Genomic DNA, 23,612 nt, shown 5'->3' on the forward strand with positions numbered 1-23,612 from the left:
TAAGTTTTAAAGTAATGAAGGTTCAATGTTGAAATCTGATGTAAAAATGGTCGTTTCTAGTTCATGAGAAATTATCTATGTGACAGTCGCTTTTCTGATAGACAATAAAGGTTATAACGCCGAAAACACCAACAAAAAATGCAAGGCACGTCATCTGAGCTCACTTAAGCAGCATCAGCAGTGGGGACAGGCTCAGGGATCTTAGTCACCTGCATGCCGGCCCGAATGATGCGCTGACCTGACTCATCACGCACGTACTCGGTGTTCTCCTTGTGGGAGCGCTTCCAGATCTCAACCTCACAGCCACCGCGAATCACACCAACACGCATGGTGGAGAGGAGGTTGTGGGCACCGTTGGAGTGGTAGTAGATACCACCGTTAAACATGGCAGTGGCATCCTTGCCAATACCGGAGCCAATCATGGCCTTGCCACCGGGGTGGTCCTTGATGAAATCGGTAACATCGTGGACAACACCAGCGACAGCAATGAGACCGCGACCGCTCTTGGCCTGCTCGACGTACTCATCCCACTCCATCACGGGAAGCTGTTCCAGAGGAATACCCCAGTCCAGCTTGGCGCGCTTCTGGTCAATCTTCTTCTGCAGCTGCTGCACGCGACCCTTCTCAATCTCGTTGGAGCGGAACTGCTTCAGGTCGTAGGCCAGACCCAACTGCTTCCAGGTCCAGATAGTCCACTTGGTAGGGTCGTACTGGTGCCACTCGATGGCATTGCGGTAGTCCGAGGGGAATTCGTGGTGGAAGTTGTGGTATCCCTCGCCGAGAGTGACCAGGGCGGTGATGACGTGGTCACGGGGTGAGTTGCGGTCGTCGAAAGGCTGGTCACCGAGCCAGTGAGCCAGGGAGTTAACGCAGAAGGTAGCCTGCTGCACGAAGAAGATACGCAGAATACCGGCGTAGACGAAACCACCGAACCAGTCACCCCAGCCGAGACCAGCAACCAGCATTGGGACCATGAGACCCATTCCGAAGACAACCTTGAGGTAGTGGCGGTGCTGCCAGATGACGACGGGGTCCTCGTTAAGATCGGTGATGTCGGTGCGGCCGATACGCTTGGGGTTCTGCTTCATAACCATCCAGCCGAGGTGGGAGTACCAGAAGCCCTTGCGAACGGAGTAAGGATCCTTCTCAGTGTCGGTGTAACGGTGGTGAGCACGGTGGCCGCGAGCCCACCAGCGGATGGAGCCCTCAACGGCACCACCACCAACCAGAGCGAGCCAGATGCGAAGAGGAAGAGTGGCGGAGTAGGAGCAGTGAGCCCAGAGACGGTGGTATCCTGTATCACATTAGATACTAATCCAATGATCTAAAGCACTGGAAACTTACCTGCAGTGATACCCAGACCGGTGAAGAAGTAGTAGATAACAGCCCAGATAGCGGTCTTGAGCTGCAACGGCACCCAGATAGATTGAACGCAGCCGTAGGCGGGAATACCAAGGATAAGGAAGACGTTGAGCCAGTTAACGTGCTTGTACCAGTTGGCACGAGTCATCTGGGTGTCGGCAATGTGCACCTTCTTGGTGTCAGCCGGCCGGGGGCGGGAAGCCTCAGCCTTAGTCGACATGATGAATGTGATTAAAGGTGACCAAAAAGGATGAGAAAAGAAAAGAGTCTGAAGGCGTGGGCAAGAGCTTTTTTTTATATGGGGAGGGCCCACTTAGGACCAACGTTGGGAGGGTCGAAGGGTTTGATCGCCAACGAATATGGGGGTAGGACACCCAAGCGAATGAAAACGAAAAGCCCACTGAATCACAAGATCCCGAGGTAGAGAAAGGAAGCACAGCAGGAAGATCAATTCTATTAATGCCAGTTTATCCTGATCATGGGTGGCGAGATCAATGCTTTTTCCCGAACAATGTTGGGTTCCGCCCCAACGCTTTGTTGCCTGAGGCGGCAACCCATTTCCCCATGCGGAAACGCCGGAAAGATTAGGAATTTCCCTCTTTAGCAACATCCTGATTTGCTGTTCCAAAAAAAGAGTGGCATGTTGTGTATCAGATTTGTATTTGTTCTAGATTCTCATCACTCCATACTTCCTGTGGTATCATACGTTCTACAATGTACAATCATTCTGTAGTTGTATACCCGCTCCTCGAACTGCAGGAATTAAGGTGCAGGGCCTGGGCCAGGGCACGTGATCCCCAACAGGTATAAGGAGGATTCCCATTCTTTACAAAGTACAGCAAGGGACAATCCCTGTTTTCAGACAATAAGACATAGTCCTGATACAATTGACTTGGCATGCTAAGGTTTTTTCTAAGGATTTACCAATGTTTTACTGATATTTACAGCCTCGGAAACACAGGGTTATGCATTCAGCCCCTGCGCCACCAAGCCGAAAGCCTAAAGCCTTATGGTGGCAAATCGTGAGAGCTACTCCGCATGCATCACGTGATAACATGTGAGCCTTCTTAAGGTTTTGATGAACAAGTTAGCCTGAATCCAGTCCCACTTCCATCCAGTATAGATATCAAGTAGATATGAGCCAGGCCACATAAATAAACCATCAAGATAACAAACGTCATCGACTTTTCAAGAGATACCGGACGGCGAAGAGTGTCAATGTAATCAATTCCCAACAAAATTCCTTAACTATAACGAACTATAATCCTCATAACTTTTCCCACGCCTTTCTTATAGTCACTTCAGATGTCCCTTGGTGCATACTGTGCACAGTATGCTAAGAACTGTGCACATTCCTCATAAATATTTCACAACTTTATATTGAGGTGGGTAGATTTCGTGTATAAGTGATTTCGTGTCTACCGTGGAGTAACTCTGGATGCAACGTATTCCCAAAACAGACTAGTAAGAATTTGGGCTTGGGCCCAGACTATGACCTGTCATGTCACATCTCTCATGTTCTTATTTCTTCTCTTTACTGATTCTTTTGACCCACATCATTCGTCAGTCTTTCTCATTGTATACTCTTATCATTGATAGATTTCCACTCATGAGTCATGATCAAACCATAGGACTTTTTACTAAGCACAATCAGGCCAAAACTACCAATTCTGACTATGCAAGCAAAGTTTGTCAACTTGACGATACAATTCGCGCAATGTCGACCAGTACTATCTTAAGGTTTTATTCAATACCGAGTACGCTTCACGTGAAATAACACAGCGCGAGGAAGCGTTGCACCACAAGGCGAAGGGCATTAGGAAAGGCCGCAATTATAAGAGTCGGACAAAACTCAAGTCGAAAATGCATATGAATAACTTGAAAAGGCTCAAGCGCAATATTCAGGCACCCCGGGCAATTTTTCTTGATGAAGTCTTGCTACGAGCTGACGTCAAAGCAGATTATGATAGCTTACGGCGTGATGTCAGATGGAATATGCGAGAAGAATTGGCTCAGGATTGTTCAGATTAAGATGGTTGTTATAGCCAGGGATGTGTGATGTGCGCAGAGGCATCTATCTGAAAGGAAGAAAGGTAGGGGCCATTGTACCGCAGAGTGCTAGTACTGTATCGCCTTTCGAGGCTTCAAACTTCCAGACGAGGAAAAGGAGATTAGCCGCAAAAGTTTCAGAAGCATGGTTGAACATGTTGCACATGATTCACTCTTTTCCGCTCCTTAAGGCGTAAGGGAATCCAAACAGTACTCTAAGTCTGACTCCTTGGTGCGGCGAACTTAGGACGCTGTCAAACTGAAGTTAAAAAACATGAATATATATCTATCCCAAGCTCAATGTTTAGTTTCAGAAAGATCATTTGCCGAATTCATGAGACATGTTATGTAAGGAGAGCTCATCAATTGATTCCAAGTTTAATTCTGAGAGTAAGACATGTAAAGCCGAGCGCGGAAGTTCTGCTATCGGCGGCTGTTACATATATGTAGACTCACGATCTTGTTACTATTTGAGTGCTTGAATTCCTGGCCTAGGCTATTCATTATTTTGGACATGTGGGTCTGTCTATTCCAACATCTGAAGACATATAATGTGGGAAAGGTATCAATTCAACCTCTGAATAGCCATCGTCAAATATACATTTCAGATGTGTAAGAGCACTCCCACAGCCATTTTTCTCGAAATACCACTTCCAAGCTAAAGGACACAATTCTTGTTAAGATGTTCAGAAAATTGCCGTTATGACCTGTTGGATTCTCCCTTTCGGACTCTAGTCATTTCGTGGTTGTTACGTTGCTGATCAGGTTAGACGGGGTATACATCTTCGATCTTTGGTGCAAGTCTAGTAACTCTCTGATAATATGATGCAATCAATCCAGATAAGCGCTCAAACCAAGTCAATGTTTCTTGGCCGTTCACGGGTCACATGTGCAGGTAGGTGGCGGCGAGGCAAAAATTTCCATCGTTCTTTAGGGCTTTATTGCCGAAGACCGCAGTTCAACCCGTAGCTCCTACAACAGCTAATCATGATTAGGAATAGCGGAAAGCTTAAAGAAGCAAAGCTCCACAGTTTGGTCTAGGGCTACATAATTCCCTGACTAAAGCTTTCAGACATACGCCAGTGACTACCAACTACTATATTGAATCAATGGATTTTTATCCGTTGATCAATTTAGAAGAAAGGGGTCATCTACTAACCTAAGAAGTGCTAGTCCGTTCCCTAGTGGTAATAAGGAGTACCCGAGTAGCGAAGGGGCGGATTTGGGCGTCACTAGTACATGCAGGGTACACTGGGAATAGCCTCACATGCTATCAGGGATCAGCCACCATCCATTTACCCCAGGATAGGTACGAAAAAGAGGGTGCATCAAAAATGTCGTTCGATTGAGGTTGTCCTCGATAATTCTGAGAGCCCGATGATTCTGAGAACAGACATGCCAGAGGGAACGGAGGCCTTCACGGCACTTTGTCTGCAAACAATGGAGATTTTCTTCCAATCGATTGTTTACTAAGTTTTTCTCCTTTCTCCTTTCTCCTTTCTCCTTTCTCCTTTCTCCTTTCTCCTTTTTCTAGGTGGACTTGTCACTGAAGTAATATTAGCAATCGGCTAATCACCTATCAATCATCCTTGTAACTCCTGAGTTGATTTCTAACGTGATCTCAAGTCATATACCTCATTCCAAAGCACCGTGATAAGGCATCGGCGCCTTCCATGCTTCACGGGGGACTCCGCCAGATGGTTTGGACAGCAAAGATAAACCCCAGATATCACGATAACTGACTGTCGAATAATTCTCGGGGGCCCCGTGTCCACAAAGTGCCCGAGGCCTCCCGGTCCTATCATATCGTAGGGAAATGCCGTAGAACGGTAGTTAGCCCCACAGGACACGCACGAAATTGGATGGTAAGTTGGAACGGCATTGAGGGCGCACGAACCGTAAATTGAGTGGCGGCTAGAGATATTTGGTCCTTATCTCTAAACTTCGGAAATAGGTTGGACAAATAGAAGATGATTGGTGGAGGAAGGGGGGCGAAGAAGAGTAGAAGCCCCACACAGATAAGAGGGAAAGTGGGTTCGGTTAACCTAATGAAGTTTAGTCTCAACTGGAAACAGTTAGACAAATACTTTATGGAGGAGATTTACTCGATACTCTTGTCTAATGATAGAGAAAATAAATCTTATCTTTTTTTTCTCCACACAACCATGTACGCTAACAAATGTATACCGGGGTTGATTATTAAATTCAATTATCGTGATGGAATACTATATAGAGAAACATCCTCCCCAGGTTGAAAGTGGGTAGAATCAACAAATCCACTTTCAACCATCATGGACGGCCCCGATCAGATTGGTCCGGACTACTCGCCCAAGCGTTCCTTCAGCGATAAATTCCGCAGCATCGTGAGAACTTTCACCACACGGTATGTCGCCAATTGCAAAGTTTGTTTGATCGCGACTAAACATTATTAGTGATGGTCTCATCGGCGATTACGACTATGCCCACTTATTCATCCCAAAGTTACCGTTCACCAAACAAGAACGAAAATCCGCTCCGTTTTTCGGCCTCGAAGATCGCGTCCCTGTGGTTCTCGCCTTGATCCTCGGATTGCAACATGCGCTTGCTATGTTGGCTGGTGGTGAGTAGTATTCCTTTCATCTAATATTCAGCGCTGATCGAAATAGTCATTTCACCACCAATTATGCTCAGTGGTACCTCAGGTGCCAACTTCGGAACTGAAGACTCCCAATATCTCGTTTCAGCATCCTTAATCGTCGCTGGGTTTCTCAGCGCCATTCAAATGTTCCGCTTCCACATTTACGGCACAAAATACTATATTGGAACTGGATTGTTATCTGTGGTCGGCACATCCTTCGCCACAATCACTGTCGCCGAAGGTGCTTTCACCCAGATGTACAAAACAGGCTACTGTCCCACAGACGCGAGCGGAAACAAACTCGCTTGCCCAGAAGGCTACGGTGCCCTTCTCGGAACTTCCTGCCTCTGCGCTCTTCTTGAAATTGGTCTCTCGTTCATGAGCAGTCGCCTCCTCGCCAAAATCTTCCCCCCACTCGTCACTGGCCCTACTGTCCTTCTCATCGGTGCCTCCCTCATCCAATCCGCTATGGAAGACTGGGGCGGTGGTTCCGGTTGTGGACCGTCTCCACGCGCTATGTGTCCCGATGCTGATGCCCCACACGCTTTGCTATGGGGTAGCCCGCAATTCATTGGATTGGGATTCCTCGCCTTCGTCACCATCATTCTCTGCGAACGATTCGGTCCCCCAATCCTGAAATCCTGCGCCGTCATCGTCGGTCTCTTGGTCGGTTCCATCGTCGCCGCTGCTTGCAACTACTTTGAGTCTTCGGGTATCACCGAGGCCCCCGTTATCTCTTTCCCTTGGGTCCACACCTTCCCGCTCAAGGTATACCCACCACTGATCCTCCCACTGCTGGCCCTATACGTTGTTATCATGATGGAGTCCATTGGCGATATCACGGCCACATGCGATGTCTCCAGATTACAAGTCGAGGGTGAGACCTTCGACTCCCGGATCCAGGGTGGTGTTCTCGGTAACGGAATCACCTGTGTTCTCGCCGGTTTGATGACCATTTCCCCCATGTCCGTCTTTGCCCAGAACAACGGTGTGATCGCGCTCACCAAATGTGCGAACCGGAATGCCGGTTACTGCTGCTGTTTCTTCCTGATTGTCATGGGTCTGTTTGCGAAATTCGCTGCTGCCCTCGTTTCAATCCCAGACGCTGTCCTTGGTGGTATGACGACTTTCCTGTTCAGCAGTGTCGCTATCTCGGGTGTTCGCATCATTTCCACTATCGACTTTAACCGTCGCAACCGCTTTGTCCTGACCGCTAGCTTTGCGTTGGGTATGGGTATCACCCTTGTTCCGTCGTGGTGGAGTTACTTCTTCTCCTACTCTGGTGACAACCATGCTTTGGAGGGTCTTCTCAACGCTGTTGACTTGGTGATGACCAACGGTTTCGCGGTCACTGCCCTTGTGGGTGTGATTTTGAACCTCCTCCTTCCTGCTGAGCCAGATGAGACCCCTGTTTTGGAGTCGGAGGATGATGTGGTTGAGCAGACTGTGCCCACAACTTCTGGAAAGTTGGAGACTCCTGCATAATTTGGATGGAATATAATTGATTAGCGTTTTGTATTTTTTATAGCCTTCTCATGACCCTACCTAGCTAGTAGATAGTATTTGCATTTGCATTGATGGAATCAACTGGAATTGATACTGGATTTTACCTCTGATATTGAAATAATCCATACAAATATACAGTAGTCTTAACATTTCTATCGAAAATTACTCAGTCGTCGCGTATCACTCATGAAACCACACATAATGCCAGGCATCATCAGATCACATCACGTCTCGGCGCGCCGCGCGACTGGACCCACTTAAACCACACAACTCGACTACACCTCAAGTGTGCGTGGTACACGAAACTCAGGCTTGATCAATATAAACATGTCATAGGAATAACTCTCGAACACAATAATTCATCATGAGCCAAGCTGCCGATCTGTTTAAGCTGAGCCAAGGTACGCAGGTCCACCACGCATGACGAGGAACCACTCTAATCTTGTTAGTGCCTATCATCTCAATTTCGGCCTCACAGTCTCTTAACGCCTCTGAGATCTCCCGGCAGCCTATCCCGACAGGACTGCCGCATCTTGATCAAGCACTGGATGGCGCGACTGTAGACCGACCTGGTGGGCTGCTGCGTGGTCAGATTACGGAGGTATTTGGGCCACCAGGAGCGGGAAAGACATCATTAGCGTGAGACCCCTCATGTCGTCCACTGAAACAGGTGTTAATTCTTTAGAATGAATATCGCATCACATGCGCTCCGTGAAGGTGGAAAAGTCGTCTGGATCGGTACCTTACCCCTTCACTCATTACCATACAGTGGATCTAAGGTCTAACAAATATCAGACACAAGCGCTCCAATTCCAATGTCTCGACTCCAAGTACTAACTCCCTCCTTATCAAACTTTCATTACTTCCGCACCCCTACCCTCCCGCACCTCCTATCCCTCCTAATGCACCCCCCAAAAGACTTCCCACCACCAGAAACCTCTGTCATGATAATTGACTCCATCTCTGCTCTATCCCCCTCCTACTTCCCCACCGCATCAGAGCTAAAAGACAAACACCAAAAAGGCAAGATAAAGGACAAAGCACAACTACAATGGCTCTTAAATCGGAGGTGGAATGTTTACTCTGATTTTGCAACCCATCTCACTCGCTTCGCGAATCAGGGTGTTGCCGTGCTGGCGATTAATCAGGCTCATGTGAAGATTAAGGGACAACCGCGTGCGACGTTGTATCCTATTTTTGCTGGTGCCGGCTGGGAAAAACATGTGATGACGCGCATTTCTATTTATCGGGATTTACCCGATAAGCGGTTTATGGAGCTTACGAAGAAGGGTGGGAAGGTTCTTCTTGTTAGAAAGGGGGAGAATATCATTCCTTTTCATATTGAAGACGTGAGTGGGTATCCTGGATTGGTTGATGTTATCTGACGGGTTTAGGATGGTCTTCGCCAATGGGCTACTGTTGTTGATCGGAGGTCTTTTGATTTGAAACACTCTTTACAGTCAAGTCAGACATTGCAGCAGACTCAGCCTACGCCGTGTCGGAAACGGAAAGCAACTGATGAGATTGCCGACAGTCAGGATGAGGACTCGGAGGATGAATATGACTGGAACGAGGCCTCTCTGATTGAGGTGAACAAAGACAAGTGATACATTGATTCACATTATATCCATAATATCATGCTTTGGCCTCTCCATCCCCGACTCGGCAAAATCTCTCTTCTCAGCCACCTTCCCGTCCGGGGCTATCTCTTTCGGCTCAGACTCTTCTGGCTCGGGATCAGGCTGTTCAGAAATGCTCGTCTCCGGTGGACCCGGATATGAACAAAGAGGCAATATATCAGCGATGGCAACGGAGATGGGATGCCTGGATCCCTGAATAATATCCACTAACCGACCAAGCACGGCGAACTCCAACTTCAACTTGATGGAGTATATAAAGCCTTTCAACACGATCTGGACCGCATATTGATTTGCATATTCCAAACTCAACAATAACAAATCCATCGCCATGATAGCACAATTGATCCCAATGACATGATACATGATCGTCCGCGAATCAGACCTACTCGTCGCATCCGCACCGAGCTGAAGCAACTTTATAGTATGAATAACGTAGAGTGTCGATATCAAACTCTCCTGGATCGTAAAGCCAGTCAACTGCACTTTTTCCATAACATTGTACCCCCACACCCAAGTCCGACTATCCGTATGGATAATATTAGCTCCATAAGTCAATATGGTAGTGGGTACTTGTAACAGAAAGTAATTCAGCACGATCATCCGTAATACCCAGGTCAAAATCTTCTCGTCTCGAAGAACAAGATGAAGTCGTGAATACAGTACCACCGACTGACCCGTTACCATCGTCCACCACCCGACTGTGAGAATGGTGACAGATAACGCGGAGTCGGCACGGGTGAAGAATTTCATCATGAATCCGATGGAATATGGTACCACGCCGAGACAGCCTGATGTCAACAAGGACCAGAAATAGAGACCGCGCCAGCGGCGGAAGGTGGCTGTCACTAAGACGACTAGTTCGGCGATGTTGTAGCATGATAAGCCGATGAAGGTTACGAGGACCATTTGGAGGATGTCTCCTTCTGCTGCTAGGGCCCCGGAGATACCATCTAGTAAGTCCTGGGGGAGGGAGGGCATGGTGTACTTCTGGTGTATGGAGAAACAAGCAAGTAGACTAAGGAGTCTTTCACTATGTTTGATATGCCCACATCTCTAGACTGGAAATAGAGTGAATAGAGGAAGAAAGAGGGTCGTACAGCTGTACAAATGCAACAACTGCAGGACTGTAACGTTGCAAACCCCTGGATAAATATAATCAATTTTGGTCGGTGCGTGGCTACATCCAGTCTGGCCTAAACCCGGGGTAAGAGATTTAGCCATTGCTCACAGCAGCTAGGAACTTGTCGGGCAAAGTTGTGATTTTGTCTAGTTTTGCTCGGATTGTTCAACAGGGATGCCACGGGCCACTGCACTTGGTTCATGCGGTACACGTAGACCCGCACACAATGCTCAGATGTAGCCACAAAAGTCACTCGAGGCAGTGTCCAACTGACAGATGGCCGTAGATATACGGTGTGAAAGTCTAATGCCGACTAAGCAGCTACCCGGTACTTGCAGTTGTCCGTGTGATTCTATTTATGATTGCGTCTGTCAAACAAAAGAGATGTCATTCGAGTCCTATCGTTTCTGCTATCGTGTCTCTCATAGGTTGGTCAGGTAGTCCTCGATTTGCTCCTTGGTCAATGTCCTGAACCGCGGACCCTGGGCTCCCTCCACACCCTCGAAGCCCAGCAGGTGGTCTGCTGGCGGGCCAACAATACCTATTTGTGTTAGTCAAGAAATAGTACAGTCAACTCGGGCCAGAACTCACCGATTTCTATTGTGTCTCCGTTCATCTCACCCTCAATAGTCTCCTTGAGTGTCAACAGCGCAATGTGGATGGCATCTTCAAGCTCCAAACCCTCGGTGTATCGCTTCTCAAGGAAGGTCTTGGCACTTGTCGCATGCTTGCCGATGGCCGTCGCCTTCCACGGATAGTAGCTACCACTAGGGTCCACCTGGTACAGGCTTGGACCCCCCTTAAGGATCCCACCAGTCTTGGTGGAGGGCTTTTCTTCAGGTGAAGCCTCTTCAGACTGGGGCTCAACGCCCTCATCCCAGCCAGCAATCAACAGACTGACACCGTACGGTCGCACACCTCCAGACTGCGTGGCCTCCTGCACCACCCGGGCGACGTCCTGCACCAGAATCCGGGTCGGAGGGTACTCGTTATAGATGCGCTTGTAGCCAGTGTGTGACACTTTGCGGGCCTTGTCCACAAGCACACGGTAATCAGGGCCCATACCGGCGTAAACCATACCGATGTCCGGGGTGACCAGGGAGATCTTCGAGAGGGAGGGGGGATCGATGAGGGGGGATGAGGACTTTTTCTCAGTTGCGAGGACGATGCCATTGGTGGCTGGGATAATCATTAGCTTAGGTAGTTTGGATGGTGGTGAGAGCCTCACCTTTGATGCCGAGGGCGGTAACACCCTGGTTGACAGCATTTAAAGCATATTCTGTTCCATGAGGTCAGTTTCATTATTTTCCCTCTATATCTCTTGATTCGGTCTTACCAATCTGCACCAGCTTTCCGCTGTTGAGGATGTGTTAGCTCATGGACCAATGCTGGGGGTTGAGATCATCAACTTACCTGGGGGAGAAAGTGGTCAGGGAGAAGGAATAACGGTCAGCCATGATAATGTGTAGAATACAAACACCAAATCACAGAGATCGAAGAGGATGAGAGGAAGGAGATTGATAGTAGGCAGACGGAGGGTGACGTTTGACGCGGTGCTTAGGTAGCTGTGACTGAGCTGCTCCAAGGCGGTGAGTCCAATTGGGTTTAGTCCCTGACTGCCCTTTCCCACAGTTTCTTCATCTGTCCTTTTCTCTTCTCTTTCTTCTAATTTTTTTTGTCTCTGAACTCAGAGCGAATTTTGGTCCAGAGATATGATCCTCAGTAATGATGGACCCCCCAAGCAATGAGCCAGACTCATCGGGGCTTGGGTCCGAGCAGAGCTATCCCCCACGAGTCTGTCGCATCTGCTTGGAAACAGTATGGCCAACCGTTCAGCCCTCGGAATTTCTCCGAAGATCTCGCTTGGTTTATGAGTCCAGCGATCCCGAAGCAGGTCGACTACTTCGCCCCTGCAAATGCAAAGGATCCTCGCGATATGTACACGAAGGATGCCTGCAGTCCTGGCGACTAGCCAACCCCGGCTTTGGCACACGGAATTACTGGGAGTGCCCGACTTGCCATTTTCAATATCGCCTGGAGCGTTTGACATGGTCTCGCTGGATCAGTAGTACTGCCACCCAGCTTGTCCTCACGCTAGCCATTCTTCTATTGACTATTTTCTTACTTGGATTCATTGCTGACCCCATTATTGATTTCTACGTTGGCCCCTTGGACGATACATATCTGGAGCTAGATGAAGAGGCCTCTTGGCTTGAACATTTCGTGAAAGGGTTTGCTGCTTTGGGATTGACGTCGTTCCTCAGAGTGCTGTTTACCTTCTCGCCGCCATACTGGATCCGAGGCTCAGGTGTTGTGAGCAATGGCCGGTCTACTGGACGCAACCGAGCTGCCAATTTGAATTGGCTAGTGATTCTGGCCGGAGTGGCCACTTTCTTTTGGGTATGCTGAGCGTCACTGAGATGCCACTTCATTACTAACCTTTCTCCAGACTGTGTACAAAGGTGTCCGGTCTTGGAGCAAACGAACCTTACAGTGGGCGGGTGAAAAGGTCATGGACGTTCCTTTACCTGAGGATGAGGATGAAGATGATATTGTCCCCGATGAGCCCTTGACCCATCCCAAAGCCGAGTAAAATATCATATCGCACTACTTAAGTTGTCGCCTCCTTTCCAATGAGACGTTGATTAGTCAATGTGCGAAGAATCAGTTTGCTTTCGTTAACTCTTGATGGAATCACCTGAGAGACAGTTCTGGTGACTACTGGAACGTCTTGTTCCGCTGTTATTGGTCTGTTTCATTATTCAGGCTTTCATCTAGGGGAAGGCAAGACCACAACTCGATTGAATCAAGAAGCATTTTTAACTATGCATTTTGGGATTGAGAGGTGGTAAATACAGTAATTATTTAGGCATAATTTCGGAATTCATTTTCTACCCTTGGACGTTTACTTTCCTCATCTCTGTAAATTTCCCTTTCCAGCTTTCCAACTTTCGCTATCACTGCATCATGGATACTCAAACTGCTATGTCCTTGCTCAAATCCATCCGCTCCCAACTCACCATCGACTTTGATGCTGACCTTTCCCCGCCAGTCGCGACCACGCTGGGACCCCAAGACCCCGAGCCAACCGATTCAAGACGTGAACTCATCGACTCCGAGCCATTCCCAGACTACGACGACGAGTCGACCGCAGCAGATGAAGTCGAACAGGCATACCAAGATGCCTTCACCGCAGCCGTGCAGGAAGAGATTCGCACCCGAGTCGTGGAACTGAACATCTTGATCCTCGATCATATACCGGTAGACCAGAGGTTGAAAACACTGGACGCCATGAAAGGATCCCTCTCTCACCCCCAGCTTCGGTCTAAGACCCGCATGAGATTTATTGCGCTAACTAACATGGTCATTCGTCTGGAAAATGCCCTTTTCTCCGTCTCCGATGAAGAGTCATTTCTCAACCCAAAGGCCACGACAAATGCCCAGTCAATTGCAAATGTGATACTCGCTTTTGCCTCATGGCTGGATGGTATGATGCAGGAGCTACTCTCGATAACTGGCTCCGTGGATTACATGTTGGGACTATTGATCGTCGAGGATGTTGCTTGGGTGACCAGATATCGACGGATGGCACTGCTGGTCTCAACGTCAGTATTGCCTCTGATACCAAAATTACTGACTAAATGGCAGCAGACATCTCAAGAAACCACGACGCCTTGAAGAGGTCCTACTGTCCATGTACCTCGAACTTTATGATGAGTGGGTTCACAATACGTTCCTTCGACTACGAAACGCCCAGATCACTCAGGAGGAAAACCTTGATTTTGACCGTCTTCAACTAACTCGCACACTTCATGCTATCTGGGATGTTCTTTCTCGTGCTATCGAGAGGTATGGCATCTATCGGGATGCCCTGCACAGTATCAAGGGTCGATCCTTTTCACCGGCTATAATAGAACTATCTGGTTCTCAAGTGGCACGCTGCTTCGATGAAGATACAGTGTGAGCACAGACCAGGGCCGAACTAAGTTCCAATGGAGCATGATGACCAGATACTTAATTTTATTTCGAATTCAATACTAAGCATGTCACCATAATACAGATCAAGCGGTGCTATCCTTATAAGCACCCAGCTTGAACAATTTCTTAGCATTTTCCCTCCCGATCTTCAACCGATCCGTCTCTGACAACTCGGCCTTATCAAACCACTCGCAAGCATCCTCGAAAGTCTCAAACGGATAATCAATCGAGAACAAAATTCGATCCGCCCCAACCTCAGCCATACAGAAATGCAAGGTCGGGGTCGAGAAGTGACCCGACGTAGTAATCCACAAGTTCTGTGCGAAATACTCCCGAATCGTCTTCTTGCACGTCTCCTGTAATCCAAGCAACTTCTTCCGATCCTCAAACCAGTGATTAATCCTCCACATATCGAAGGGGATGTGTTCACCCAGGTGTCCAAGGATAATCTGCAGTTTGGGGTGGCGGTCGAAGACTCCGTTTGTAACCATACCCAGCGCGTGTAGACTCACGCCTTGTGCAAATGAAAGAGGAGGCCCGACGAGCCACTTCCTATCTGCCCAGAGCTTCTCATAGATAGTACCCGTGGGGTTACGCGGGTGGAGATAAAGAGGCACATCGAGCTCCACACATGTCTGCCAGAAGATATCCCATTTCTCGTTATCATAGAAGATCATGTCATCGCCATCTGGTCCTGCACGTTGGGTATCATTAACCAAAGCGCCGAGGAAACCATACTTCGATACACAGCGACGGAGTTCTGCAGCTGCTTCTTGGGGATCGTGCATGGAAAGGGTACTACAGGTGATGCGGTTAGCATCGGCATCGGCAGCTATGGGAATGTGACGTACGCAAAAGCTGCAAATCGATCGGGGTGCGCTTGCACCTTCTCGGCAATGTAATCGTTAATCTCAACGGCCAGTGCTTGTGCATCTTTTGCATCCCAGATATCCTGTACACCTGGAGCGGTGTATGAGAGAATCTGTAAACCGACGCCGTGCTTCTCGGCGAAGTTCAAGCGGATGGAGTCCACGTCGTTGATCTCGGAGACGTGCTTGTCAACATCAGTAGCGAACATGCCTGCCCACCATCTTGTCTTTTCTTTGAAGCGGGGAAGCGCAAAGGCTTCTTCGAGAGCGATTTTTCCTAGCATTGTTGTGATGTGAAGGATGGTATGGGGGAGTAGGAAAAGAATGTGAGGAGTCTACGCTTTACTTCGGCCTCACGTCACTTTATACTTGGCTCTTAGTTACTTGCCCCGCACTTTCTGCATCAACATTGAGCATTGGTGTTCCAAGTAACCATCGGAAGGAATGTATCGGCTCCTTATCCGACGGTCGGCGATCCGCTGTTGGCGGTTCCTGTAACAATGGGCGGTTCCTATAACATGCGGGGGCGGATCGTCACTTCTCCACGTTTCCCGAGCCGATCTATCCGACGGGGGATTTAGTAGCTATTCAAGCTTCTAACCAACCATTATCTCCTAGTGAAACCCGTACCGTACCTAAGTCGTAAAGGGACATTTAGTTTCTAGAGTAGAATCATGGTCACTTGTCAAGTTATCTGCCATGAGAAATGTACTAAGTTACACTTAGCTCAGCTTGTACAAAGTTCTACTTCAAGCACCCCGTACTTCCTGTCTGAGATCTATGCGTGTATACCCTTGCTGAATTCGCCACTTTTTAGCTCTTATCACTCAAGTTTAACTCTCATCCCTGCTACGAATCGTGATACAACCTGCAGGCTCCTCGTCCAGCCACTTCAATAGATTGCGTAATCCCTGCACTCCAAATGAGTAAACGAGCAGGCGATCCTTTGTCTTTCTGGCCGCTTACCCTAGATTCCCACCAATCATTCAAAAGACTACACTAAATATGTCCCCACAAGGTGGTCCTCTGCACTAGCTTATAGTTCTGGGCGTCTCTTCTTTGACAAGACTCGCACTACCCAGACTCAAAAGTAAGCAACATGGTTGTCTCTGGTTATTTCTTTGTTATGATCCCAGTCCATTGCCATGCATTTGCATTCAATACCGATGCATTCTCGTCATTTTCTTCCTCGTAATCATACCAGAAAACGGAATGAAGCAAATCGCGATTGATGAACAGCCCGGTGAGCTCACGCACAACTTTGGAGCAGCTGAGCGCGCCCGCCGCAATCTCAATGCTAAACTCTCGAATCCGTTGGCTGGGTTTAGCCATTCTGAGCTACGGAAGCGGGGTCGTGTTTTCGCAATCAATCACGAAATAGGTGACGAGGAGGACATTCGAGCCTTTGAGCTAGGCGCGGTGTTGGCCCAGGCGCCAGAGCGGTTTGCGAGCATCGAAGCCTTGACAGCGGAAGAAAAGGCAATTCTGCTTGATGAGGTGAGCACCGATGGTCTCAGCCGAAGAAAATGTACTTGGTTGTTGTGCTGTGCTCGCTCTCCGCTGCTGTTCAGGGAATGGGTATGAAGAGCCCTACAAAATATGACGAGCAGCGCTGACTTAACATAGATGAAACCACCATTAACGGTGCTCAGCTTTGGTACAAGCATCAATTTGGAATCGCTGATAACAGTGCCCGAAGTACTTGGATCTTGGGCCTGATCACCTCAGCCCCATATCTTTGTTGTGCTTTCATCGGTTGCTGGCTCACAGTGCCATTCAATCGATGGCTTGGCCGACGGGGAACAATCTTCATCACATGTGCCTTCAGCGCTCTCTCCGTCTTCTGGTCCGGCTTCGCATCAGAATGGTGGAACTTGTTTCTTTCGCGCTTTGCACTGGGATTCGGTATTGGTCCTAAATCAGCTACTGTTCCCATCTACGCAGCTGAGACGGCACCTCCTTCTATCCGCGGTGCCTTGGTAATGCAGTGGCAGATGTGGACCGCGTTCGGGATCATGTTGGGGTATGTTGCGGACCTGGCATTCTATCAGATCCCCGATGGAAATCCGATCTACGGTCTGAACTGGAGGTTCATGATGGGATCTGCGATGATCCCGGCCATTATCGTCTTGACGTTTGTTTTCTCGTGCCCTGAATCGCCGCGTTGGTATATGAGTCAGAATCAATATTTTCGCGCTTACGAGTCGATGTGTTCGCTGCGACATCATAGGATCCAAGCGGCAAGGGACATGTTCTATATGCATACTCTGCTGGAAGCGGAGAATAGTATGAACCTGGGACGGAATTCGGTCATGGAACTCATCACCGTACCTCGAAATCGACGAGCTATGGTTGCTTCGCAGATTGTTATGTTCATGCAGCAGGTAAGACCATGATCAATAATAAGTTATACATCTATCAAGAAAGAGCCAGCTCTGTGGAGTCAACGTCATTGCCTACTACTCATCCGCCATATTCATGGTATGTCTAGTGTAATCCACCTCTGCTTTCATCAATTCTAATTTGTCAGGACGCAAACCTCTCTGCCGTATCATCCATGCTCACCTCCTTTGGCTGGGGTGTAGTAAACTGGCTTTTTTCAATCCCAGCAATCTACACAATTGACACCTTCGGCCGCCGCAACCTCCTCCTAGTAACATTCCCACTTATGTCACTAGCAATGTTCTTCACAGGTTTCAGCTTCTGGATCCCAGAAACCCACAGCGCCAGAATCATCTGCATAGCACTAGGAACCTACCTTTTCGGCATGGCATACTCCCCAGGCGCAGGTCCAGTACCATTTACCTACTCCGCAGAAGCGTATCCGCTCTACGTCCGACCGCACGGGATGGCATTGGCTACGGCGACGACGTGGTTTTTCAACTTCGTCCTGGGAATTACGTGGCCGGCCATGCAGAGTGCGTTTACGTCGCAGGGGGCGTTTGCTTTTTATGCCGCATGGAATCTTGTTGGGTGGTGGCTTGTTCTACTGTTTATGCCTGAGACGAAGAACAAGACCCTGGAGGAGTTGGATCAGGTATTTTCAGTGCCAACTAAGTTTCATGCGCAATATGGATTGAGGCAGATTCCGTGCGAAGAGGTATGTTTTGCGGAGGGATGTTAAGCCGGAGATTCTTTATGAGAGGGAGGAGGTGGGAGCGGTACAGGAAGATTTGGGGTATAATGATTGATCGGAGGGCTTGAGGGCTTGTTAGGTGGCTAGGTTCTTATATGAAGGACTACTGGATGCGATAATTTACTGCGTGGGCAACAATGGAATGGTAAATAATCATATTTCTATCACTGATATTCATGCATATGGGATCTGGATCTGATATAATCATTAGCAATGATCACAACTTGTTGGCAAGTAATATAGAAAGGCAAAGCTTCATCAGATTTTATTATCGATCTAGTATCCTCAAGGTATTTTGGAACAGGTCTGTGTAAAATCTTACTCATCATTGAAGCGGAGGGACAAAACAAAATCACTTACCATTAGTTGTATTGAAGGTCGTGTATCGGATTAGATCATAATAGAATGGTCAAGATAAATCGCTGTCTAGAATGATCATTAGTAATGGTCAGATAGTGTTGAATGAAACACGGTTGTAAAGCTTCATCAGATTTGAATATCGATCTGGTATCCTCAAGGTATTTTGGAACAGGTCTGTGTATAATCATACTCATCATTGAAGCGGGAGAAAAAACAAAGTGACTCACCATTAGTTTAGAAGATCATTTGAAGTGTTTGGTTTAGTTTCTGTCCTGCAGTGTCTAGAATAATCATTAGCAATGATCAGACAACGTGTTGATAAAACATGATTGTAAAGCTTCATCAGATTTGAATATCGATCTGGTATCCTCAAGGTTTTTTGGAACAGGTCTGTGTATAATCATACTCATCATAGAGGCGGATTGCAAAAAAAAAGACAAAGGACTTACCAATTAGTTGTCGATAGGTTGAGTGTTGGTTGGGATGCAAGGCGAGTCAAAATTAGCTTTGACTCATGCAGGTTGCATGAACAAAGAATCTTCGCAGCATATCATTGAAACAAATTCAAGACCAAATCATGTCTGAGTAGGAGAGAAATTCCATGAATTTTCTTGTAACGAAGGAAAAGGGAAGAAGCGAGAGTTCGCGCGAAAAAATAAATAGTGGAATCACGTGTTTGCACTGTTTGCACACAAACAAAAAAAAGTGATTTGAAGCAAGTGATGGGAGGCTTTTTCTTGGTTCTGCAAACTTGTCGAAATATTAATTCCAGTGGATAATTTCAGTAAGAGTTGTCCTGTCATGACTTTGAACCTTTCCCCTAACTGGTCTTTCAGATCATGGCCGATATCGAGATCCCCAGACCCGAGGAGCAGCAAGGTTAGTTAACCCAGCAAAGCCAATCATCCAGATCTCTAACAGTCATTTAGCACCGAGAACTCCTCACCAGAATGTCCGCACCAATGGTCGTGCCTTCAACTCTGCCAACTGGCGCATGAAGAGTGAAGAAAGCCCGCAACCCCCCTCCCCCTCCCCGCGAACCAATACCTCCCGCACCGCCTTTAGTCGCCCAGGATCTCATGTGCCCCAGGCTATCTCGGATGGTCGCCGTCTGTATGTAGGCAACATGCCCTACACAGCCAAGTCTGAGGATGTCGAGGCACTCTTCACAGCTTCCGAGTTCTCCATGTATGGCCTTTCTAACTTTCTGCTGGCGAATCGGCCTTGCTGAGTCTGAACCTTGATAGCGAGCGCATCGACATTGCCATTGACCCGTTTACCGGCCGTAACCCATCGTACTGTTTTGTCGACCTGCACACAAAAGAACAGGCTGAGCGAGCCATGATCGACTTGGATGGAAAGGATATGCTGGGTCGTCCCGTCAAAATCAAGCCCGGCGTGGCTAAGTCGTCAGCCGAGCGAGCGAGTGAACAGCAGCAGCGATCGCCGATTGGCGTCGACCGATGGCGTCGTTCGGAGATTGAGAGTTCACCCCGGGCCCCCATGGTCAACTCCGATGCCAGTCAACGCGTATACGTGGGAGGATTGCCCCGCGTGGAGGCCGACGTAGCGGAGGCTCAGATCAAGACCTTTTTCCAAGGATACAACGTGTACGTTCCTTGGCCAATCCAATATTGTCCCGTTAACTGACTTTTTGCAACAGTGAGAAAGTGAGCAAGCTGTTCTCCCCCCACCCAGCGAAGCGATTCGATCCCGGCGAGCACTATTATCTGTTTGTCGATCTTAGCAGTGTTGAAGAAGCTCAACGGGCAATGGATATTCTGAACGGTCAACAAGGGCCGTGGGGTGGTCCGATCCGCGTGCAGCGGGCGCGCGGTACCACCATCAAGCCAGAAGAGCGCATTAGCTCTGAACAACTTTAAGAATGATAAGATGAAACGTAAGAAACAAAAAGCAAAAAGTATAGGAGTTTATAGAGGCATTTCAGGGATTGCATTCATATAGAAAAGAGAATCGTGGGAAAATCAAGCATTTGGAAAGCGGGAAAACGGATGACGTTAGTTATCAATAGTGGAGACGAAATTCCAGACTCACCGCATGATCGCATTTCCTCTTTTTTCCTGAAACTTTTTAACTTCTAATTTCTTCTACTGAAGATCACACGGGTCAAAGTGAAACTGTCCTCGCATACATCTGCAAATCCCTGCATGATTAGGTGAAAATTAAAAAAAACCCCCCGAATCTTGCATTCCTCTCGGCCCCGGGTCGGAAAGTCGTCCCTATTCCTTCCGACAACTTCAAATTTCACAATTACCAACAATTACAACAATTACAACAATGTCTTCAAAAAGTGTTACTCGAAGTCAGCAACAGCATAAGGTGTTTATTGCTAGCGTAAGTTATATGTTGGATCAATTGCCCCTCTTTTTCTCTTAGTTGCGGATCGTCTGCTGTCCGGGGATCCTTGCCCCTCCTATTTGCCTCGGTTCAAGTCCTGCCCTTATAATCTGATTGCTATATTGGCCTCGATTGCCTATCTTTTCTTTGTGGGGCAATTCCGATCAATAGAGAAGTATAGTGCTTATTGGAGACCATAAGACCACTCCTGACACTATAAGACCATATGACCGTGGGACTTTTATCACAACCTCTATGATCATCTGATCTGTCTTTCTTCTTTTATCTTCATTCTGCCCTTGTGCTCTGTTTCCATTTTTGTCAATTTCTGATACAGTGTTTTACCATGGCACCAAGCTTACCTCCTATCCAGTCAGATGATTCCAAGATATGTGTGGTCATGGTTGGCCTTCCAGCGCGAGGCAAGAGTCTCATAGCTGGAAAAGGTAAGCTCCCACCACCCCCACTGGTGATCTAGGCTAAGTATTCTAGCCATGCGATATCTGGCCTGGGTGGGCATCCCGGCTCGTGTGTTCAACGTCGGTAGCTACCGGCGTCATAACACTCCTCAACCACAGGCAACTTTCTTTGATCCTCACAATGCCGAGGGTGAGCGTATGCGTCGGGCAGCTGCTGAGGCCGCCATGTCTGACATGCTGGCCTGGTTTCAAGCAGGCAAGGGTGTGGTTGCCATCTTAGATGCTACCAATTCGACCAAGCAGCGCCGCGCGTGGATTCACGAGCAATGTGCCGCTGCCGATATCGAGACCCTCTTCGTCGAGTCGATCTGTGACGATGAAGATCTCATCATGAATAACATTCTGGAGGTCAAGACGACTTCTCCAGATTACAAGGGTCAGGATCCTGAGCTGGCCGCGTTGGATTTCCGGAAGCGTATTGTCAACTATGAAAAGGCGTATGAAACGATTGATAATGGCGAAAAAAGCTACACCTATGTTAAGCTCATCAACGTTGGATCAACCGTTATCATCAACCAGATCAAGGATTATTTGTCCAGTCGTTTGGTATACTACATTCAGAATCTGCACATCAAGCCAAGATCAATTTGGCTATCTCGGGTTCGTTTCGTCTAAAAAAGACAAAAAGCAACAAGATCTGACACTTAACAGCACGGCGAATCGGAATATAATCTCACTGGCCGCATCGGCGGTGACTCCAACATCTCAGAGCGCGGCGAAGCCTACGCCCGTGCTCTCCCCGAGCTACTGCGCAAGTCCGGAATTCCCGAGAACACCAAAATCGTCATCTGGACCTCAACTCTCAAGCGTACTATCCAATCAGCCCGACACTTGAAAGCTGAAACCGGCTTCGAGAAACTAGAATGGAAAGCGCTCGATGAGCTGGACTCCGGCGTCTGCGATGGCCTCACCTATGAAGAGATTGCCGAGCAATACCCTGAAGACTTCGCCGCCCGTGACGAAGACAAGTACAACTACCGCTATCGTGGTGGTGAGTCTTATCGCGACGTCGTCATTCGTCTGGAACCTATCATCATGGAGCTGGAACGCAGTGAGAATGTCATTATCGTGACGCACCAGGCTGTGCTGCGCTGTATTTATGCGTACTTTATGAATATTCCGCAGGAGAAGAGTCCGTGGATGGAGGTTCCGCTGCATACATTGATTAAGCTTACGCCTCGTGCGTATGGCACAGAAGAACAGCGCTTCAAGGCTGGTATATCGGCTGTGTCTACGTGGCGTGGGAAGGGAACTTCAGCGAAGCATCAGGATTACCCGGAGAATGGACAGGAACATAAGTAGGAATCAGATATTAGATACCAAAAATGTCATTATAGCTCCTAATCTGCCTGAGTTTGAACTCCTCAGCGACATAACCTACGTCGGGCTTCCAGCTGGTTCACCATATGTTTGATTCTAGGAAAGCGTCCTTGACGGTCCAGCAGTCTGATTTTATAAAGCCATGTTTATACCACGGGTCATTCGTCATCTCCGTAAGCTGTGTCTCCCTGTTCATACCTGGCATGGAAGCCCGGAAACTCTTTTCAAGAATGACCCGAATCATTCTAAGCGCTATATCATTCTTCTCCCTCATTCGCTCTTTGTTCCCATTTGTTGGGTTGAACAGTTCTCTGTTGAAGATGCTTGTTTCTTCCTAGGTAGCCAAATCTGCCATTCAAATCATGTACAGTACTATGAAGAGTCGGGTCGAGAGTCTGCCAAGGCATACACAGGATAATGCTCCGTTCATTTTCATTGTAAATGATTTATTAACTCTCTTGCACATCATAGAGGTTATTCCAAAACATCATCTCTTGAATCTGCTCCTCTCTCAAATTGGAATTCACGAAATTCTCTCGTTGTGAGGTCCTAATACGACGGTGAACGTCTTCAGCAGTCTTCCAGCCAAAGGATCCAGCCATTTCCCAGTCAATAAGTCCCACAATTATGCCATTGTCCACAATGCAATTTGACGTAGTAAAGTCTTTATGCATGAAGCTCGTATCTGGATCGTCATTGGTTGAAAAAATTATTCTATCTTCTAACGAATTGATTCGACCGTTGCTATGGATATTCGGGTCCTATTCGACGTGAGAGCGAGCTGTAAGGTTCTCCGTGGGTCTGATACTGTGCAGCCG

At 47.9% G+C, this 23,612-nt stretch overlaps 11 protein-coding genes across 11 annotated transcripts; 7 read left to right on the forward strand and 4 right to left on the reverse strand.

Moving 5' to 3' along the window:
* Window positions 1-164: 164 nt before the first annotated feature.
* On the reverse strand, window positions 165-1,582 carry N7520_004901 (stearoyl-CoA 9-desaturase sdeA; the record flags this gene model as incomplete). The annotated part of the gene is made up of 2 exons (XM_057138835.1): window positions 165-1,294; window positions 1,345-1,582. 2 exons carry the CDS (start codon window positions 1,580-1,582, stop codon window positions 165-167), a joined length of 1,368 nt encoding a protein of 455 aa, XP_056997042.1.
* Window positions 1,583-5,702: 4,120 nt separating this feature from the next.
* N7520_004902 (nucleobase:cation symporter-2 family protein) lies at window positions 5,703-7,513 on the forward strand (the record flags this gene model as incomplete). The annotated part of the gene is made up of 3 exons (XM_057138836.1): window positions 5,703-5,794; window positions 5,844-6,010; window positions 6,057-7,513. 3 exons carry the CDS (start codon window positions 5,703-5,705, stop codon window positions 7,511-7,513), a joined length of 1,716 nt encoding a protein of 571 aa, XP_056997043.1.
* A 385-nt stretch (window positions 7,514-7,898) lies between these two features.
* Window positions 7,899-9,141, forward strand: N7520_004903 (uncharacterized protein; the record flags this gene model as incomplete). The annotated part of the gene is made up of 5 exons (XM_057138837.1): window positions 7,899-7,935; window positions 7,984-8,173; window positions 8,220-8,272; window positions 8,330-8,883; window positions 8,929-9,141. 5 exons carry the CDS (start codon window positions 7,899-7,901, stop codon window positions 9,139-9,141), a joined length of 1,047 nt encoding a protein of 348 aa, XP_056997044.1.
* Window positions 9,142-9,150: 9 nt separating this feature from the next.
* Window positions 9,151-10,152, reverse strand: N7520_004904 (uncharacterized protein; the record flags this gene model as incomplete). Its single annotated transcript, XM_057138838.1, has 1 exon — window positions 9,151-10,152. The coding sequence occupies one exon, from the start codon at window positions 10,150-10,152 to the stop codon at window positions 9,151-9,153; it is 1,002 nt and encodes a 333-aa protein (XP_056997045.1).
* Window positions 10,153-10,716: 564 nt separating this feature from the next.
* pre8 (proteasome core particle subunit alpha 2) lies at window positions 10,717-11,751 on the reverse strand (the record flags this gene model as incomplete). The annotated part of the gene is made up of 5 exons (XM_057138839.1): window positions 10,717-10,835; window positions 10,886-11,473; window positions 11,523-11,573; window positions 11,631-11,650; window positions 11,708-11,751. 5 exons carry the CDS (start codon window positions 11,749-11,751, stop codon window positions 10,717-10,719), a joined length of 822 nt encoding a protein of 273 aa, XP_056997046.1.
* Window positions 11,752-12,022: 271 nt separating this feature from the next.
* N7520_004906 (E3 ubiquitin-protein ligase MARCH) lies at window positions 12,023-12,887 on the forward strand (the record flags this gene model as incomplete). The annotated part of the gene is made up of 2 exons (XM_057138840.1): window positions 12,023-12,694; window positions 12,744-12,887. 2 exons carry the CDS (start codon window positions 12,023-12,025, stop codon window positions 12,885-12,887), a joined length of 816 nt encoding a protein of 271 aa, XP_056997047.1.
* Window positions 12,888-13,261: 374 nt separating this feature from the next.
* N7520_004907 (uncharacterized protein) lies at window positions 13,262-14,258 on the forward strand (the record flags this gene model as incomplete). Its single annotated transcript, XM_057138841.1, has 2 exons — window positions 13,262-13,899; window positions 13,946-14,258. The coding sequence occupies 2 exons, from the start codon at window positions 13,262-13,264 to the stop codon at window positions 14,256-14,258; spliced, it is 951 nt and encodes a 316-aa protein (XP_056997048.1).
* Window positions 14,259-14,355: 97 nt separating this feature from the next.
* N7520_004908 (amidohydrolase family protein) lies at window positions 14,356-15,425 on the reverse strand (the record flags this gene model as incomplete). Its single annotated transcript, XM_057138842.1, has 2 exons — window positions 14,356-15,070; window positions 15,124-15,425. The coding sequence occupies 2 exons, from the start codon at window positions 15,423-15,425 to the stop codon at window positions 14,356-14,358; spliced, it is 1,017 nt and encodes a 338-aa protein (XP_056997049.1).
* A 928-nt stretch (window positions 15,426-16,353) lies between these two features.
* Window positions 16,354-18,265, forward strand: N7520_004909 (uncharacterized protein; the record flags this gene model as incomplete). The annotated part of the gene is made up of 6 exons (XM_057138843.1): window positions 16,354-16,638; window positions 16,713-16,719; window positions 16,768-17,308; window positions 17,372-17,525; window positions 17,569-17,622; window positions 17,672-18,265. 6 exons carry the CDS (start codon window positions 16,354-16,356, stop codon window positions 18,263-18,265), a joined length of 1,635 nt encoding a protein of 544 aa, XP_056997050.1.
* A 1,211-nt stretch (window positions 18,266-19,476) lies between these two features.
* Window positions 19,477-20,520, forward strand: N7520_004910 (RNA-binding protein; the record flags this gene model as incomplete). The annotated part of the gene is made up of 4 exons (XM_057138844.1): window positions 19,477-19,516; window positions 19,567-19,825; window positions 19,885-20,247; window positions 20,301-20,520. The coding sequence occupies 4 exons, from the start codon at window positions 19,477-19,479 to the stop codon at window positions 20,518-20,520; spliced, it is 882 nt and encodes a 293-aa protein (XP_056997051.1).
* A 415-nt stretch (window positions 20,521-20,935) lies between these two features.
* Window positions 20,936-22,776, forward strand: N7520_004911 (bifunctional nucleoside/nucleotide kinase/histidine phosphatase family protein; the record flags this gene model as incomplete). The annotated part of the gene is made up of 4 exons (XM_057138845.1): window positions 20,936-20,992; window positions 21,369-21,441; window positions 21,488-22,074; window positions 22,126-22,776. The coding sequence occupies 4 exons, from the start codon at window positions 20,936-20,938 to the stop codon at window positions 22,774-22,776; spliced, it is 1,368 nt and encodes a 455-aa protein (XP_056997052.1).
* Window positions 22,777-23,612: the final 836 nt, after the last annotated feature.

This window comes from Penicillium odoratum, assembly GCF_028828045.1.
Source record: "Penicillium odoratum strain IBT 22623 chromosome Unknown utg000004l_segment0_segment0, whole genome shotgun sequence".
In the NCBI taxonomy this organism is placed as follows: domain Eukaryota; kingdom Fungi; phylum Ascomycota; class Eurotiomycetes; order Eurotiales; family Aspergillaceae; genus Penicillium; species Penicillium odoratum.